This window comes from Hyperolius riggenbachi, chromosome 1 (assembly GCF_040937935.1).
Source record: "Hyperolius riggenbachi isolate aHypRig1 chromosome 1, aHypRig1.pri, whole genome shotgun sequence".
Lineage (NCBI taxonomy): Eukaryota > Metazoa > Chordata > Amphibia > Anura > Hyperoliidae > Hyperolius > Hyperolius riggenbachi.
In genome coordinates this window covers 97,429,692-97,450,119 of record NC_090646.1, presented here as the reverse complement: position 1 = coordinate 97,450,119, position 20,428 = coordinate 97,429,692, and the positions used below count along the sequence as shown (strand labels likewise).

The 20,428-nt window shown below is 43.4% G+C and overlaps 1 protein-coding gene across 3 annotated transcripts; it reads right to left on the bottom strand.

Moving 5' to 3' along the window:
• Nucleotides 1-3,852: 3,852 nt before the first annotated feature.
• On the bottom strand, nt 3,853-18,961 carry TMEM128 (transmembrane protein 128). Of its 3 annotated transcripts, XR_011030510.1 has the most exons (6): nt 18,751-18,961; nt 13,772-13,913; nt 12,923-13,084; nt 10,597-10,706; nt 8,966-9,012; nt 3,853-4,233 (listed from the first exon to the last, which is right to left on the bottom strand). XR_011030510.1 is itself a non-coding variant. In XM_068277417.1 (5 exons), exons 1-4 carry the CDS (start codon nt 18,917-18,919, stop codon nt 10,607-10,609), a joined length of 573 nt encoding a protein of 190 aa, XP_068133518.1. In that variant the 5' UTR covers nt 18,920-18,961; the 3' UTR covers nt 3,853-4,233; nt 10,597-10,606. The 3 variants fall into 3 exon arrangements, 2 of the variants coding, with proteins under 2 accessions (XP_068133518.1, XP_068133532.1); XM_068277417.1 differs by lacking the exon at nt 8,966-9,012; XM_068277431.1 differs by lacking the exon at nt 8,966-9,012 and having other exon boundaries at nt 18,820-18,961.
• Between the last annotated feature and the right edge of the window lie 1,467 nt (nt 18,962-20,428).

Below are 20,428 nucleotides of genomic sequence, written 5' to 3'. Positions count from 1 at the left end.
TTGAGTGATCGCGGCACATACATTTATATATACACACACGATTTTATTTATATAGATAGAAAATAAAAAATCACTAAAATCAAAATGTGGACAGTACAATACAATACAGTACAGTACAATACATCTGTTATGTAAGTAGAGCAAGTATTTATCTACTTATTTAAATGTTTTGTTTTTTTTCTGAAATAGTATGGCCGCTCCTCTTTAAACCATGCCCAGAAGAGGAGCGGGGTGTGTGGATACCCTTTAAGGTGGCTGCTGATAAAGATTTTTCCACTGAGGGTGGAATACCAGTTCTTCTCAGGACTTGCAACTCCATATCCCTGAGAGGGATTTCCAGGAGCCAAACCGAAAGGATGTATTTTTATATTAAGAAAATCTTTCTATTAAACTATGCAACATTGTGTAACTTAATTAAGCTACCTCATACCAGTCAATATCTTAAAGAACAAGTGACACCCATGCTAACCTAGAAAGAAAAAATATTTATAAGTAGATAAATACTAATTCTACTTACATAACAGATGTATTGCACCATCCACTTTATGATTCTTGTGAATTTTATAAAGGAAAAGCAGAGAATCCTGTTCTAGACAGTTTCCATCTTGGTTACCTTTGAATGAAACTAATCCTGACATTTTCTTCCTCACTCTTTTTTCTCCTTTTGCAAAAAGTGTATTCGTTACCCGCCCTCCTCCCAGAGTCTTCAGACACTCCCACTGAGGTCTATACTAGGAAGTGCACTGTCTTAGGTCATTAGAAGGAGGGGGGAAATAAAGGGAAGAGGAGGAATATATTATAGATAAAAAGACCTCCCAGCATGCAACTGTTTTGCTGGCCAATGGCACTCAGACCAGTTGCTGTTGAAATTTTGATTTTTATGGTGACAGTCCCGCTGTTGTACACACGCACAACCACTGTTGCCCACAGGGATCATAACCCGATAGCTACGGCAGCAGTGTCAGGCACAAGTGCATACAGATTCGTTACTATTCTATAGTAAATCCCCCACCCAGTCACACTCAACTAGCATACACTTTATTGTCATTGCATAATGATGTGGTATTCAGTTCAATATAAAGATGTGCAGTAAATGCAGTAAGAAAAATAGCAGTGTGCTGCATACATTCAGTGTAGCTCGCACACAGAACATCTCTGCAATGCTTTTTTTTTAGAAAAAGAAGTCTAACCTCCTAGACTCAGGAGACCGACCTCTTAGAGAGCTTGGACTGTGGGATCAGGCTGAAAAAGGCCCCATGGGAAAATGACTATAAACCTATCAACCCTTCCTGGCTAAAAACACTTTGTTGTTAAAAGTTATTATGGTGTGGATAATCTACTAGAGCAGAGAGTGAAAAATTGCAGTTCCTCTTCATTTTATGAGATTTCTCTCTTATGCTGGGAATACACGGTTCGTTTTTGAGCTATTTAGATGGCTTGATAGATAATTTCCGACATGTCCGATCTCCGCTTGATCGTTTTGCCACTCGATTTGTGATAGCAGTGAATGGAGAAAGATAAGAAAAACGCGCAGAAGATAAGAGAATTGACTGCAGAATGGAGCGGCGAAACGATCCAATGGGAGAATCGAGCGGCAAAAACGAGCCGTGTAGGCCCAGCATTAAAGTGGTATGAAGCTTAAACTTTCACTTTTCTCATCCAACTTGTCTCATCTCTACTTCCCCAGCTGCTCACAACACACACGTAGCACACTGTCTGCATGACTACTGTTACCGCTTGCCCCATTCATTTGGCTGCCAGCAGAATGCTTGTTCTTCCACATCATGGGCAACATAAAATTAACTTTTTCTCCCGAGTTTTCTCCTAGGAGATAATTTTTCATCTTCTATTTAGAATAACTTTTTAGCACTTTGCAATGGAAAGTAAGTACCAAAAAGTAGGTGAAAAAAAGTACTATCAAAATTATTTTGAATATTTGTTTGCTTGGCATTTTATTCACAAGGTTAAAAATATCACTTCAGAAGAAAAGTTAATTGCATACGGGCCCATGTGTGAAATGAAAAGGAAACAGGCTGTGGAGCACTGTGGGGCAACCATGTCCCCCCCCCCCCCCCTCCCTTGTGTGGCTGCATAGCCTGCATGGGCCCACATCCACCACTGATCCTTCTACATAGGAAGAGAAATGTTATTAAAGAGACCCAGAGGTGTGTTTAAAGAATGTGATCTGAATACAGAGGCTGGATCTGCCTATACAGCCCAGCCTCTGTTGCTATCCCAAACCCCACTAAGGTCCCCCTGCACTCTGCAATCCCTCATAAATCACAGCCGTGCTGTGAGGCTGTGTTTACATCTGTAGTGTCAGTCTCAGCTGCTCCCCCGCCTCCTGCATAGCTCCGGTCCCTGCCCCTGTCCCTGCCCTCCAATCAGCAGGGAGGGAAGGGATGCAGGCGGGGACTGGAGTTCTGCAGGAGGCGGGGAGAGCAGCAGACTGACACTATAGAGATAAACACAGCCAGCTCTGACAAGCTGTTTGTCAGCAGCGTGGCTGTGATTTATGAGGGATTGCAGAGTGCAGGGGGACCTTAGGGGGGTTTGGGACAGCAACAGAGGCTGGGCTGTATAGGCAGATCCATCCTCTGTATGCAGATAATATTCTTCAAACCCACCTCGGGTTCTCTTTAAAGAGAACCTAAGGCGGGGTTCTCACAATGAAATCCACATACAGAGGCTGGCTCTGCCTATAGAGCTCAGCCTCTGTTGCTAATCAGATCCCCCCTGCGCTCGGCAATACCCCATAAATGACAGCCGCGCTGCCGACACGCAGCGTGTCAGCAGCAGCTGTGTTTACCTTGACGTTAGAAAGGTAAACACAGCCGCACAGCGCGGCTGTAATTTATGGGGTCTGGCTGAGCGCAGGGGGGATTTAGGGGGGATCTGATTAGCAACAGAGGCTGGGCTCTATAGGCAGAGCCAGCCTCTGTATGGGGATTTCGTTGTGAGAACCCCGCCTCGGGTTCTCTTTAAGATTTCACATTTTCCTCTCAGAGAACTCCAATTTATTTTGTATATATATATATATATATATATATATATATATATATATATATATATATATATATATATATATATATATATATATATACACACACATATACTATGGAGGACATAAAATACCTTGTCTAAAATACCAACAAGACAATAAGTATTTAAAAATATCAAACCTTAGTTAATTTTGGTCAACTTTTTTTTCTTACCTACCATTTAGTATGTTTTCACATGTACTGACAGACATCTGGGGGATGGGGGGAAGCTTTATCAGTTTAGTTAACTTTGCTTATGGCACCCTCTATCATCTAGATGGTACTAAAGCAAGGTACACACGCTAGATGACACAGGGTTGGGGAGATCATTCAGGATTGTCTTCCCCTTCCTGCCACGTCACAAATGGCAATAAATAAAACTCTTTATAGACTGATAAAGCATTATGTCCCCTAATTGTTGACCGCTGGTCTCTGGAAGCACCAAGGTTTATGCAAAAGTCATAAAGGTCTCAGGGGCAGTAATTGAGGATAGATCTCCTTAGTGGGTACACAGATAACACTTTGGGGTTTTTTTTCCTGATAACAGCTGTCAGCACTCTACCAAACTTTTTGTTTTAAGTTGGAATTTAACCACTTATTGCTCTAGGGGTGAAGATATTAGTCTATGCAACTTAATGAAAAGCTAATGGGCGGTGAAAATTTCTATGGTCCTGAAGTGTTAAAGCAAATAATATGCAATATCCTTACATCTGTGCAAGTATTGGTACATTCACATACATCACAACACGTTCAACCTTTTTATATACAATTCAAATTTTTTTACATAGTTTTGTATTTGGTAGAGTAGTCCTTATGAGTAGAGAGTAGTCCTTTATTTAGAAAAGGGATACAAAACAAAAGTCCTATTTTACATATAATGGTGAATTAGTAATAGATTTGACACCCCATTCCAGATGTAAGGGCTGTACGGTGTAGAGCACATGAAGAACTATTTCAGAACAGCGATCACATCGGTAAAAAGTCTTGCCTGGCCGTAAAGGCCAAGAGTCTTGAGAGGAGAAACTGGAACTCTTGCAGGTTGGGCCTAGCTGCCTGCAGCTCTTCTGAATCATCACATCGAGAGCGGAGAATCCATCATCAGAGGAACTGAGAATCCATCATCAGAGGAACTGTACTCTGCAAGGCAGGAAATCCACTAACTTCACTCCCATCTTTCCTTCCAACATCATAACTAGAATGTAACAAAAAGACAATACAGAAATAATCATCTTAAGAACACAGCATACATTGCACAATTTGTTAAAGCAGCAATGAAGGACAGCCACATTTTTCCAGGAAATAAATATATATATCAAAAACACAGTAACCTATTTCAATGACTCTTGGTATACAAACAACCAATCAGAATTCACCCATTTATATCAATGGAAAAAGCTGCCATTTTCACAGTAATAAAGCCAGTTGGTGGCCGAGGTTACAAATTGAGGAAAAACATGGCAGAGCATAAAACAGGAAAATACAAACTGCAGCCATTCTTAGATTGTTAATTGCAGGATTTTCAAACAAGGCACAGTTGGTCACCGGGTGACTGGAATTTATATTCAGGAAAGTGGGTGGAGCCTACAACAGCCAATCTACTGCAGACTTCCCATACCACTACTTCCCCCCTTGACCCCATCCCTTCTGACTTACTCCAGCCTCACTTCACGGAATTGGCCCCAGTCCTCACTACCCTGTTCAACCTCTCCCTATCCTCAGGCACCTTCCCCACAGACTTCAAGCAGGCCACTGTACTACCCCTGCTCAAGAAACCCTCACTCGACCCCTCGCTACCCTCCAACTACCGTCCTATCTCCCTCCTCCCCTATGCCCCAAAACTCCTTGAGCGTCTGGTTCACAAACGCCTGACCCAGTACCTCAATGCCAACTCACTGCTAGACCCACTCCAATCTGGATTTCGGCCTGCCCACTCAACCGAAACTGCTCTCACCAAAGTGGTCAACGACCTTGCCTTAGCTAAAGCTGAAGGTAAATACTCCATTCTCCTCCTCCTTGACCTGTCAGCAGCTTTTGACACAGTAGATCATCCCCTACTCCTCCAGTCCCTCCAGTCCTTGGGCATTCACGATCTCGCCCTGTCCTGGCTTTCATTCTACCTCTCCAACCGCTCCTTCACGACCACCTTCAATGAGTCCTCGTCCACCCCCAACCACCTCTCGGTGGGAGTCCCCCAAGGTTCGGTCCTTGGCCCCCTACTGTTCACCCTATACACATCCTCCATTGGCAAGGTTATCTCCTCCATGGGTTTTAACTATCATCTGTATGCAGATGACATCCAGATCTACCTCCACACCCCTGACATATCCACCACTACCATGGACAAGGTCTCCTCCTGCCTATCCGCCATCTCCTCCTGGATGTCTGCTAGGTTCCTGAAACTAAATCTAGACAAAACGGAATTTATGATCTTCCCACCCCGGCCATCCACGAACTTCCCAGATGTGCATGTCACTGTTAACCACACTACCATTCGCCCTACCTCTCAAGCCCGCTGTCTGGGTGTCACCCTGGACTCCGCACTCTCCTTCACTTCCCACATCCAAAACCTCACAAAGTCCTGCAACTTCCACCTTCGTAACATCTGTAAGATTCGCCCTTTCCTGACCTCTGCCACCACCAAACTCCTCATCCATGCCCTCATAATTTCCCGCCTTGACTACTGCAATGCCCTGCTGTCTGGTCTCCCTATGACCCGAACAGCCCCACTGCAGTCCATCATGAATGCGGCAGCCAGAATTATCCACTGCTCCCATCGCTCCACCACGGCAGATCCCCTCCTAGAATCCCTCCACTGGCTTCCTATCCAGTCCAGAATCAGATTCAAGATACTGTGTCTGACCTACAAATCTGTCCACAAAACCTGTCCAACCTACATTTCCGATCTTACTCAGAGGTACACACCTAGCCGCTCACTCCGCTCTTCCAATGAACTTCGCCTAACCGCCCCCCGCATCACCCAGTCCCATGCACGCCTCCAGGACTTCTCAAGAGCTGCTCCAACACTATGGAACTCCCTACCTCCACCCATTAGGGCAGCCCCCTCCTTCAACATCTTCAAGAAAGCCCTCAAAACTCACCTTTTCACTCTGGCCTACTACCCCTCACAAGTGCTCTAAACCTACAGCTGAACTCTGGTCCCTTACCATTCGTGTCCTTACCTCTCCCTCTAGATTGTAAGCCTTTGGGCAGGGTCCTCCTCCTTTTGTGTCCTACCTGATCTGGCACCTCCATTACTGTGAACCCATGCTATGCATCTGAGTGAACATAACTTGCCTAATCTCCATGCTTCATCCAGTGACTGACTAAGCATTACCTTGTACTAATACTGTGCTGTGTGATCTGGTTTTCTTGTATTCCTGTATTGTCATATTGCTGTATGTCACCCCTAAATATTGTCTGTAACCTAAATTAATGTTCAGCGCTGCGTAATATGTTGGCGCTTTATAAATACAATAAATAAATCTAAATTCACCTACTGATTTTCAAGGGGAATATTTAAATTGCTGCCATTCTTCCACTGTTAATGGCAGAGGCCTCAAACCAGGTACAAGCGGTCATTGGGTGACTCGGGTTCCAATTCAGAAAAGGGGGCGGAACCACAAACACCCAATCAGATATCTTTGCCAGATGAACTGCTTCCATTCACACTTTTTTTATGTCAGGTACCTGAAAGCTCATAAACTTGGTCACTGAGTGACTGTGTGTCAAAGTTACAAAAAGTGGGCGGAGCAAAAAACCATTTAACTGGGAAAATGTAAACTGCAGACATTCTTACACTTTTTATGGCAGGGTTGTTAAACTTCGCACAGTTGGTCATTGAATGACTAGGATCAATATTCAGGAAAGTGGGTGGAGCCTACAACAGCCAATCAAAATTCACCTATTGAATTTCAAGGAGAATATTTAAGCTGCTGCCATTCTTACACTGTTAATGGCAGAGGCCTCAAACCTGGTACAGTCAGGTCATTGGGTGACTGGGGTTCCAAATCAGGAAAAGGGTGGGGCCACAAACAGCCAACCAGATTTGTTTCATTTCAATCAGAAAATTTAAATTATTGATGCAGAGACACCCGAAAACTCACAAAATTGGTCATTGAGTTACTGTGTGTCAAGGTTAGAAAAAGTGGTGGGACCCACCAACAACCAAATACATACCTGGGCAACGCCAGGTCTTCTGCTAGTAAATAGATAAATACTTGTTCTACTTACCGGTACATAACATGTATTGCACTGTGCACATTTGATTTCAGTGAATGTTATATAGTGAATAAAGAGAAAACTGTTCCTGGCATTTTTTATTTTTGTTCGCTGTGACTGTAGCCAATCCTGATGTAATTTCCTCCCTTACTTTTTTTTTTAATTTCTCTTAGAAACGACACGGTTATATCTAGCTTGCTTTGTAAATACATGTGAGGACAGTATATATCGTATTTCAGCAGCTTTTGCAGAGGGGTATTTTTCTTCCTCAGCCTTGTGTGTCTCACTGAACTGCCCTCAGCTAATCAGTGAGAGGCAGTAATGTCGGAGGGGTGGCATCAAGCTTCCTTCTCGTTGGCAATGTACCAAACAGAGCCAAGCTGACTAAGGGCTCGTTTCCACTATAGCGAATCCGCATGCGGGCACTGCACGCGGATTCGCATAGGCAATGTAAGTGGATGGGGCCGTTTCCACTTGTGCGGCTGCGGGAGCGTTTTTTGGGGCGGCAGAAATCTGCACGGCAGAGCCGTCAGATTTCGCGTGCACAAGGAATGTGCGCGAATCGCCGCTAATGTATCTAATAGGGAAATCGCATGTGAGGTGACCATGCGTTTTTTGCCGCGAAATCGCATGCGATTTCGCATAGGTATTAATGTTAATTTACACAGGCAGTGACATGGTTAAATTCGCATATACCTTACCTATGCGGAATCGCATGCGAAATCGCGGCAAAAACGCATGCGGAATCGCACCCGCATGCGATTTCGTCCGCGGTGGAATGCAGGCAATTCCGCACCGCACTAGTGGAAACGAGCCCTAAGATATGACTTATTACAGCAGAAACATTTGTGAATAGATTGGAGTGCTTGCAAGGCGAGAGCGCTAACCACTATGCCACTGTGCTGCCCACAAATTGTTTACAAGATGAGTATCAAAACAACGCACCCTTTACTGAACAAACATTGTGTTGATGTCTGTGAACAATGCTTGTTGTGTGCCAACCAGAGTGACCTGGGAAAGAGTCGACACTTAAAGAGAAACTTTAACCCAGGACTGGACTTCATCCCAATCAGTAGCTGATATCCCCTTTCTTTCCCAACAGAAATCTTTACCTTTTCTCAAATAGATCATCAGGGACATCTGTATGGCAGATACTGTGGTAAAACCCTTCCCAAATGGGCCGATGCCGAAAGTGTGCCATTTGGTTGCTTGAGACAATGCTAAAAAATAGACCTAGCTAATACAGTGCTATACCCACTCTATATACATACCATGACAGCTGTATTAAAGGTTAAAATACAGTGACAAGGTATATTAACCTTGGGAGAGCTGTGGAGCCCAGTCTCTAAGCACAAGAGAGCCCACAAACAGCCTAAAGCTAGGTACACACATGAAGAAAAGTCTTTGGAAAATTAAAGAACAAAGGCCAATTTTACCACCTTCCACGTAGAATGAGAGCATACAGTACCTACACAGTCTACTCTTAAGCAGAGTACACCATCAGAGAAAAATCTTTGCAAACTGAGGAATTAATCTGCCACATAGGTTTGTCAGAGAGGTATGAAAGACTGATTGTTCTAAACAAAGATGCTGCACACATGCAAAAGATCAGTTCCTGCAAAATGCTTTCACAGTCTATTTACTTCCTTCTTTTTCACGCATGCCTGTGCACACAAAAGTTAAGTATCTGGAGATCTCATACACACCTTATTTTATGGACTGTCATCTGCAGATCAGATCCACTGGAATGAATCTGAAAGATTGTGAGATAGATAATTGAGGTCGTTTGTGAACTTTTTTTTTTTTTTTTTTACAAAGATTACCTGCAGATTATCTTTGATCTTACATTTTTCAAAGACTTATCTTGTGTGTACCCAGCTTTAGTATTCAAAATCTGTTGGCCCTCAAACTACATGGCAGTGGCAAAATTGGGCAGTCATCTGCAGATACAAAAAGGATGTGTGTATGGACCTTAAGAAGCTGGCCTTCACCACAGAGTACTTCCGGCAATTTGTGCTGGTTGGTTGAGGCTGCCAGTTATGGCCGGGGGAACTCCTAAAAGCGTTAGCGTAATCGCAAGCGTTCTTAGAAGTGATTTTTCTAAGCGATTCTAGGCATGTGACTAGCGATTTTCTAGGTATGCCTAGCAATTTTTGGAGCAGCAAGTTTTTATTTTTTGTATAGTAGAGCTGCAAGTATACAGCTTTTGTAAGCAATAAATAAAAAAAAAATGCTAAGAAAACTGCTCTGTTGAGGCTGAATCGCCTCAGAAGTGCTGCAGGACCCGCTTGGCATTGGGGGGGGGGGGGGGGGGGAAATCACATCACTCTGATGTGATCCATCCCATTAATATATTATCCAAGCGCTATTCAAAACTCTGGCATTTTGAAAAGCGCTCCGAAGCACTTTAGGTGTGCACCAGCCCTTAGTTGAGTTCTGGATAACAGAAAAAACAACCTTCCACATGGACAAGTATCAATAATTTATTGATCTCTTATATTTCTTTAATTTCTCACTTTGCAATGTATTGATTTATTTTTCCCTCCCTACTTCTATCTTTTGGTAAAGTTCCTCTTTAAACTTTCCATACCACTTACACACCTGCTGAAGGGGTAGAAACGTGTGTCCTTGATGTGCACTGAGTAGGGATGATCAATGAGATGCAAATATCTCAGTTTATGTAAATGTATGCACATTTCTATGCAAATATATGCAGCTTGAAATGGACAGTTCAAGTCCCACCCAGGTTTAAACTGATTGGTCCATTTTTGAAGCTGCATATATTAGCATACAAATTTGAATAAACTCAGAAATATTTACATCTCAATGATCCTCCCTAGCACTGAGAGGAACCTATATCAGTGTAGCACTACTAGGAGAACTACAATGCACACAGCTATCTGTGCAACGATCCAGCACCTGGGGGCATGACATACTGAGGTCAGTATATGCTCCACACAATACTTAATGTGGCTTGCAGAAGGTATTTGCGTAAATGTGGTGCACCACCCACAATGCACCACTGCTGAATATGAAAACTATCTCTTTATGCCCCTGAAGTCAGGCTTACATCCAGAACTGCTGGTGTATTACTAAACCTATAGCTTTAAAGTTTACAGAGCCACATCAACCCAACATGCAGACAGCCTGTTTAGGACTGTTGGTCCTCAGTGCATGGCAGGGATTGATATGGCTCTATGGGATAGGGATTAGACCAGTACAACAAAGTAACCAAGCAGCTTGGGGTGACACAAACCACTAGGACAGTATAGGAGGTACCTGCCCTCCAGTACAGCAATGGGGTAAAGGGAAAAACGAGCATGATCATTCTGCTTACCTGTAAATGTTCATCCCAACAGAGAGACCAACATTACAAAGCCCATAAACTGTATAAACAGTATTACTGGAGTGAAGAATGACCACACTGGCCACAAGGACACATTGAAGCTGAGAAGAAGGAAACAGGAAACAAAGTGAAATATAAATGGAAACAAAGCGTATGTTTCATCATTTACACAAAGTTCAGTATAAATAGCTGTGTCATCAGGCACCATAAAAGTAAACATGCCACATCAAATGGTCATAAAGAAAAGTTAATGTGACGCGAAACAGCTGTTGATCTCTTTGCACTGGCAGCCTCCCTCTGTCTATGTGAGTTAATTCAGCATTACAATTTTTACTGCCTATTGGATTGGAAGAAAAATATTTAGCGATTTCATAGATGTGTCCTCCGCATTGTTTATTTTATTGCTTGCATGCCTGGTTGTTTGGAGGTTGTTTCCCACTGAGGGGGTTTGTTGGGGATTGTAGTGCACCCCTGTCCCCCAGGCACGCTGCTTAGGTGTCATACTGGACTTGAGTCTCTCATTTAAACCACACATTAACAAACTTTCCTCCTCTATTCGTCACCACCTAAAAAAGATCTCCCGCATTCACCCTTTTCTCACACAGGACACTAGCAAACTTCTGGAGCATGCCCTGATTATTTCACTATTGCAACTCTCTGCTCTGCGGCCTCCCTGCCAACAGATTAGCCCCGCTACAGTCCAACATGAACTATGCTGTATGACTCATCCACCTCTCCTCCCACTTCTCCAGCCCGATCCCCCCTCTGTCACTCCCCTTCACTGGCAGCCAGTTACACAAAGGAACCAATTAAAATCCTGAGACTGGAACCCAGGAGACCTGGGTTCGAATCTCAGCTGTTCCTGTTCAGTAAGCCGGCACTTATTCAGTAGGCCATGGGCAAGTCTCCCTAACACTGCTACTGCCTATAGAGTGCGCCCTAGTGGCTGCAGCTCTAGCGCTTTGAGTCCGCCAGAAGAAAAGCACATTATAAACATTATTTTGTTGTTGTTTGTATCTAAAACGTATTTCCAGATACCATCCTACAATCTCCGCTGTACTAACAATATCCTTCTGTCTTCTTCGCTGGTCAACTCTTCTCACTTCCGCTCACAAGACTTCTCTCAATCCTTTCCTCTTCCTTGGAACACCCTCAACAGATCCGCCACTCCCCACACTTACACGTTTTAAAGCACAACCTGAAAACTCTTCATGCAAGCATATTCTCTCACTTAGGACACCCTGGCAACTGACCATCGCTTTACCATCTCGTAGACAGCTTCCCTTCACCTATTGTCCAGTTCCTTAACCCTTTAGACTGTAACAGTTTGAATATCGGCTCTTCCTGTTCTGTAAGCCTGCACATATTTAGTAAAGAGACCTTGGGCAAGACTTCCTAACACTGCTACTGCCTACTGAGCATGCCCCTAGTTGCTGCAGCTCTGGTGCTTTGAGTTCGCAAGAAGAAAAGTGCAATATAAATGTTCTGTGACTTGTCTTGTAAGGCCAATGGGCCGGGCTCTACTGCCCTTTTGTCTCACACGGCTGTGTAATGTGGTGCATATCTTCAACCATTGTGACAAATCTGTAATTTGTTCACTTGATAACAGTACAAGACAATGGTGGATTACAATATAACTGTTGTATTGTATTGTTATACCTTTTATTCTGTTGTACATCGCCACAGAAGATGCTGGTGCTATATAAATCAATAATAATACACTCTTCTGTGATTGGACCATATCCATTACATGCTGTAAGCTCTGGTAATATAATTGTATATTTTATAAGGGACATGGAGGCAAACATAAAACGATTCAGTCTGTCAAAGTGGCCATACATGGTCATGGTTCAAATTAAAAAAAGCCAATTTCTAAAGGTGCATACACACGCACTACCGCCGGAAACAACGGATCCGCCGGATCCTCCCGCTGGGCGGACGTTCAGCCAACAGTAGCGTGAGTATGCGCTGTCAGCGGACTGATAAGGCTGCTTCTGAACGATCCGCCTTATCAGTCCGCCGACAGCGCGTACTCACCTGTGACTTATATACCAAATACAGGGAGTCCCTGACTTACCAACGCCTGCCAATACAAACCGTCGACCCGCCGCGATGTTGGGGACTCCCTGCATTGTCCCCTGTTTGTCCTCTGCCCCCGCATGTGTCCTGGTCAGAGACCATCACGCCCAGGAACCTAGTGTGTAGACAGGTGTCCCCTGCAGCTTTCAGTGTTCACAATGAGTGTGCACAGCACATAAGATTTTTTTTTAGAAAATCTGCATATTGAAATAAAAACAGTAGATTAATAATAACTCACCAGACTGCTGCCACTAGGAAAGTCACAATTGCGACTGGAACAAGTCCTGGATACTTTGCATCATAATCACAGACCCCACAGTACCATTCCAAGTAAGCGATGCAGTACAGAGCAACCGTCATGCTGACAACCAGAGACAAGGAGCCAACAAGAAGCCATAAACTACAAGACAAGCAGAAAAAGCAAATTACAAGGGGAAGAATGAAATAATAAAGATATATAAAAAAAAAAATCCACTCCCAGAACCCTCCCAAGATCAGGTCTCCCTTGCTGTCCACTGTCAAAAACATATAACCCCTGCTACAAAGATGGTCGTCCCCTCTTTACAGTACTACATTACTGAACCCGCCATTTCAGGATGCACTGCAAACATGTAGACAGTGCTATGGACTGACTCAGTGCTAGTAATCACCATATTCGAATTTGGAACATGAAAAAGTATGTGAGAGCTGGAGCGAGACATGGGAGACATGGAGAGCAGCACACTGAGGTGGCGGCAAGGGTGCATTACCACCTCCTGCTGCAGTGCACATGCACAAACATTACACTTATGATATTTGAATATGTCAAATGCGCCAACACTACTCAGTGCTCTCCGTGGGCTAATGTGGAGCGGCTCGTGCTAAACTGACACACAGTCACTGTCAGGATGCATTGCAAACATGTGGGCAGTGCTATAAATTGAAGTGGTTACTTTCAGTGACAGATTAACGTAAAAGAGATGACTATCAAAGCCCCATTTACATTATACAGATCTGTCACTAGTTAACGCTGCAGCCATTCTTAAAAACAAAACAAAAAACAAAGACAAAAAAAAACAACAAAGTAACTATATTTGTATCATCATACCATCCTTCCTGTAGATTTCCTTGCAAGGCCTGGAGGAAGTCCACATAGTATGTAACACCAACTGATGTCAGTATCCAGAAGACTGAATGGATGTTGACTCTGGGGAGGGGCTTCTCTTCTTTCTTTTTATCCTCATCAGTGTCTGGAGAGTTTATAAATATGGTTTAAATACAGTACTAGAAACTACTGTTATCCATACGACAACAAAAAATTAATTTGGCAAGTCTCAGCTACTTCATAGAGGATGGGCACAGGAAAAATCTACAATATTTATTTATTGTATTTATAAAGTGCCTACATATTACGCTGAATATCTGCCTTCTGACCAGCAGGTATGCTGAAGAGCAAGGGAACATACTGACAACCAAACATAGGGCTCACAGATGAAAATAAAGTTAAATGTGAATGTTTTATTCTCTAGGAATAGCAGCATCTCTGTTCCTAATATACATCTAGGTTCGCAATTCAACACTGAATAAGGTCATCTTTGCCATGTCCACACCTCTATAAAGCGTATACAGTATTATCTCGTTATAGTAAACTGATACAGTAAACATTCGGCTATAGTATACTAATGCTGGGAATACACGTTTCGTTTTTGCCTTCGTTTTAGCCTTCGATTCGTTCGGTAAACGAATCGAGTGTTGAAAACGTATGTGAAAATAGTCATAATCTCATTATAGTTTCGATTAATAGACCCCAAAAACGAACGACTAGTGATCGAACATGTTTGATATTATCTCTCTTTATCCATCTAATCGAGCCATTGGTAGGCTTGATGGCTGTTCAGATCGATTATATATTCGTTTATGCTGTCGATTCGTTAGTCCGTCCCTGTACTATTTTGCATAAATGTGGGCGTTTGCGGGCTGGCCTTTTGTTTGTGTAACACTTCCGGCTTATTAATATTCCGAACGGAAGTACTATCCCTCGCTATTCGCTCCTCCTAAAAGCCGCCCCTATCGCTATCGAAAACGAAGGTATAAACGAAAGTAAAAAAGGGATTTTCGTTTCGTTTCTTTGCAGCCTTCGATCATTGGAAAAACGAAACCATCAGAATCGAAAAAAAAAACGAAACCGTGGGTGGTGATATTAACTGTACGATCAATTATTTTGGGATCGAAAAGGACAAAAGGCACAATCGAAACGAAGGTTTAAACGAAGGCAAAAACGAAACGTGTATTCCCAGCATTAGTGTCCAGGTTCCGTTCAAGCCACATAATAAGTTCACAGTGGTGTAGAGGTTAGCAGCGCTGGGTCCCTAGCTCAAATCCCAGCCAGGGCACTATCTGTATGGAGTTTGTATGTCCTGCTCTTGTCTGCGTGGATTTCATCCGGGCACTCTGGTTTCCTCCCATACCCCAAAAACATACAGATAAGTGAACTGGCTTCCACCTGAATTGGCCCTAGACTACGATGCATACACGACTACACAATACATACATAGACGTATGACTATGGTAAGGATTACATTGTGAGCCCCCTATGAGGGGCAGTTAAGTGACAATACACTGTGTACAGCGCTGCATAAGGTGTCAGCTCTATATACAGTAAATACTACATAATAATAAGTATATGGGAGTAATGCCTGGTATAGTAAACTGATATAATTGAACTGTTCCAGTAAACCTGTTTTCTGTATCTGGCTATAGTGGGAAGTGGGTGGGTACATGCGTCATACCACTGAGCCTTGGTCGGCGAATGGGCTGGCAGCTACTTGTAGCCTGCTATCTGCACACTACTCTGGGTCCCTATGGATTACCTCAAAAGCACTAACCAGTGAGACCTAAGCTTCCTGTGTAAGCTACAGCCTACAGTACTGTACAGGCTGCAAAGACATATAGACAGAGGAGTGCACTATCCGTACTGTTCCTGCATTAACTGGTGAGACCTATGCTTCCCGTGCAAGCTGTTGTGTGATTATTGTATGCATAGTAAGCACTGTGCATTGTGATCTAGCTTAGACACTGTCTGTGCTTGCTTGCTGAAGCATTGAAAAGAAAAAAATGACTCCCAATTCTTGACTGAATTAAGATCCAGCACTAAAGTATACTTTATGTGCTTAAGTATGACTATTTCTGATATAGCAAAATTTTGATATACCGGTAGTAAACCAAGTTTACTATAAAGGGATTCTACTGTATTTTCTTTCAGCAGTGGCATCACGTTTTTGCACTTTTCTTGATTTCTCTCCATTATTTGGCAGCCTGAAACATAAATCTCCTTTATAAACGCCTAACCCTAAACCCGTAACATGAACTACTTCCTAAAAAATTACTCTATGGCCCGGTTTACAGTGGAGCGTTGTGATCAGGGCTGTGGAGTCGGAGTCGAGGAGTCGGAGTCGCAGCAATTTTGGGAGTCGGAGTCGTGGTTTCATAAACTGAGGAGTCGGAGTCGGGAGTCAGAGTCGGATGATTTTTCTACAAAATCCACAGCCCTGTTAAGGATTAGACTAAGGAGTCAGAGCCATTTTGGGTACCCGGAGTTGGAGTCGTGGTTTCATAAACTAAGGAGTCGGAGTCGGAAGATTTTTGTACCGACTCCACAGCCCTGGTTGTGATGCGGCATAACTGCCGCTCAGTAATGCAGCTTGCCACACTGCAATGCTCCACCTATAGGGGCATTCAGACTGTGGCAGGGACATTGCGGTATTAAAGCGGGACGGAATATGCAGTGTGTTACCGCTAAATGCGCATGGAAACAGTGGAAGTAAAGCATACTTTTCACTGAACTGTATGCTTCACTGTACCCGACAGAAAGCACTGGTGACATGCGGTGCCGCTGTATCTAACTTTGCATTCCTGCTGTCACAGGAAACACAACACAACAGATCAGTGTGAGTGGGGCCTTAGGGTAGGTTGCCAGTGAATGCACTGCACTAGCATATTATTTAGCAAGGGGAACATTCCATGCCTTTCTCAGTGTTATGGTGATGGATCTACAGTGCATTGTGAGATGTGTAGCCAGTACATTATATTGGCACTACATCTGGGTGGCAACTCATACCTTGATGCAGCACGTTTACTGTAAATCCTCTAACATTGCTTGTCTCAATACTATAATGTTTGTTGTTTACCATATACATGCTGCCACTCGGGAACATTATCCAAAAACACGGTCTGACATGCCACTGCTATGCTGATGACACCCAGCTATATATATATATATATATATATATATATATATATATATATATATATATATATATATATATATATATATATATATATATATATATATATATATATATATATATATATATATATATATATATATATATATATATATATATATATATATATATATATATATCATTCAAACCTGACGTGACAGACCCCATTCTAAAAATAAAAACACATGCTTAGCTGAGCTTCAGGAGAGGATGAATAAAAACTGGCTTCAGGTCGGTACACACTTGCTTTAAAAACGTATCCACGAAAATGCAGGAAGAGGAGCCTATGTTAAAAATAGCAACTGCGTAACACCTCCCCAACATCAACAACCTCAGATCAAAAGGATCCAGTAACTTGAGCCCCCCCCCCCCCCCCTCCCCCTCCCACTGCACTATGTTTATTATGCATGGAGGGAAGACAGAGGGAGAATTGCAGCTCTGGAGCCAGGGGAGGGATGCCGCAGGTCTCACTGTGGTATGATGTTGTCCTGCTTTTAGTGCCCATTTCCAATAGCACGGAAACCGGGCTGAATTCACAGTATCCCTGCAGGCAAATCGCACAGGAAACTCTGCCATAGGAAATAATGGCGCCAGCAGGCGAATCGCTTGCCCTAGCGATTTGGCCGACATTTCCATCCGTTTCTGTGCGGGAGACAGTGAATCCTGGGATTCGTCTGCGTAGCCGCAGACCACAAAGTGCCGCCACACATCTCGCAGCCGCGTGCGGCGGCTAGTGGAAAAATTGCCAGTCTAAAAACTCATGAAGAAAAATTGTACCACTTTTAGAACCCGAAATCCAGAAATAATCTTTCCACCAGGAAGTTTACCCGTATTTTTTTTTTTCCGGTTTACACTGTGCCCAAATTAGCACACGAATGACAACAACTAAAAAGAAGTAATCACCACAATAATAAATCTAATGTTTTATAAAAATGGTTTTAAAAAGATACTGAACAGATGTTCCAAAGTGGTGAATGAAGGTGATCGCTTCTGTTAGCAGATCTCCACTGCTTTATATGTACATATGTTTTAAAGCAGGAGGATTAGCCACACTATGCCAAGAAAAACAAAAAACACATATATAAGTAGATAAATACTTGATCTACTTGCAGAACATGTATTGTACTCTCCGCGTTTTGATTTCAGTGAATTTCATATAGTAAATGAAGAGAATTCTATTCTTGGTGGGAACCATGTCTTTTGCCCACAGATTGAGGCTAAATACTGATGTCATTTCCTCCCTTAACTTTTTTTTATTTTCTCCTCCAATCGCTGAGTCATCTCAGCCTTGCTTGTAAACAAAAGTGAGTAGAGGATCATGTTTCAGCTAGTCAGGGAGATAAAGGGAAGAGGAGGAATATATTATAGATAAAAAGAACCCCCAGCATGCAACTGAATGGCAATTAAAGTGCCAGTGCTCCTAAGGTATGTAATAACTCCAATTCATAACAGCAGAAAAAGTTGTGATAGTTTTGAATGCAGGATTAGCATCTTTATCACTTAATACACTCAGACCAGTTGCTGTTGAAATTTGATTTTTAGGGTGACAATCCCACTTTAAAAAAATAGAATTTAGCCAGAGGGTAGCAGAGATCTGAGCACTGTCTATGAACAGTTTTATGACTTTATCAGTTACAGGAGCAGGCCAGCATGATAGCTGCTAATCTGCCTGTTCCAGCCAATGCTGCAGAGCTACAGGTGTCAGCCTCCATGGGCTGATTCACCAAGGGGTGCAGAGGAAACTGGAGCACAGCCATGCTGATTGGTCCCCTGGGCAGCTGCTGTCCTTCCAGTGATGCAGCACCTGTCTTGGTAAATCTCAGTCCAGCGCGTGCAGCCTCTGTCTGCCATACAGGAAGGGAGTAATACACACCGGCTCCCGTCCCCCCAGCCTCCCGCAGGAAGGTCTCGGCTTCCTGGTGAAACCGATTCCGGATGCCCTGCAGATCCCTGTCATCCAACAAGGACGCCATCTTGACAGAAAGTTTCCCGGACGTGACGTAAGAACGAGCACGGCGCTGGTTTCCACGGAGACGAGACGCTCAGCAGCAACTCGTATAGCTTTTCCGGGTGACTGCGCGCAGCTGCTGATTATTATTACTGTACAGCAATACAGAGGTTGTTAGCGCTGCTGCGACGTCACAACCTTTACCTAATTGAGGGGTTACTAAATAATCACTATGAGCAACTTTTATAGTTTACAGAGGAACCTGTCCCAGCAGCCAAACCATAGAGTTCCACTGTGATTGGAAATCCCTACAAGCATACTGTATATCAATACTCTGCAAGAACTTCTGTAATATAATGTAGCAGTAGAATATTGTACCGTGTTAAAGCAAGCATTTTAAATCAGGGTGATGCTATTTATTGGCTAACTTAAAGGGACCCTGAGCAGGACCCAAAAATGCCACAATGATCTTACCTGGGGCTTCCTCCGGCCCCTCCTAGTTTGTGAGATCCCTCAGCCTTCCTGTAAGCTCTCTCCGTTTTTTCGAACGCGGTTCCGTTAGTCCTGTGTACACAAATGCACATGTGTGGTGTGGCCCCTCTGTGCGCTCGTCTTGCTCGTGTACCTGTTGCTCAGGGACCCTTTAAAAAAAATCAGACTAAGCTTTCGATTATTCCTCCTTCATCCGACTTGAATCCAGTGTGCTGAAAATATGTTTTGTTTTTTTTAGGTTAGTCAATAAAGGGGATCATCAAAACTTCTTGCTTGTAATTTAATATTAATGAAAATTGTATCATTCTGTTCCATTTTGAAGTCAGCTTTGAGGGTCCTTTCGCAGTGTGCAGGTTGCATGGTGTTAGTCTACTTGTGGGGGCCAGCGGCAATTTGGTTACAAACATTATCCAGGTCATCAAACAAATAGCTTTATATACCTGGAGCCCAGCAGCCGAAGGGCAAAGTTCCTGGTGTGCAATTTTAGCATTCGGCTATGTTCATAGTGGTGCGGTGTAATGACCGCTTTGTAACGCAGCTTATCGCATTGCAATGTATCACCTATGCAACTTTCACAGTGCAGAGGGTGCAGGGGCGTAGCAATAGGGGGTGCAGAGGTAGCGACCGCATCGGGGCCCTTGGGCCAGAGGGGCCCCGAAGGGCCCCCCCTCAACTACAGTATTAGCTCTCTATTCGTCCTGTGCTCATAATAATCACTTGTATAGATACTTTGAATAGTGGTTATTATTAACAAACTGTCCCCCATCCCCTTCTTACACCTCTGACACTGTTATTGCCATTGGCAGGTTTTGGTGCATCGTATCAATTGCTATTTATAGAGTGCTTGGGGGGCCCCATTGTAAAACTTGCATCGGGGCCCACAGCTCCTTAGCTACGCCACTGAGAGGGTGCATTGTGGCATAAGGGGTTGTGGTATGGAAGTGCGCTGCATGCAGTGCGTTACCGGTAATTGTGCGTTAACAGTAGATGTGAAGCACACTTTTCACTGACTACATGCTTCACTGTCCCTGATGAAACGTGA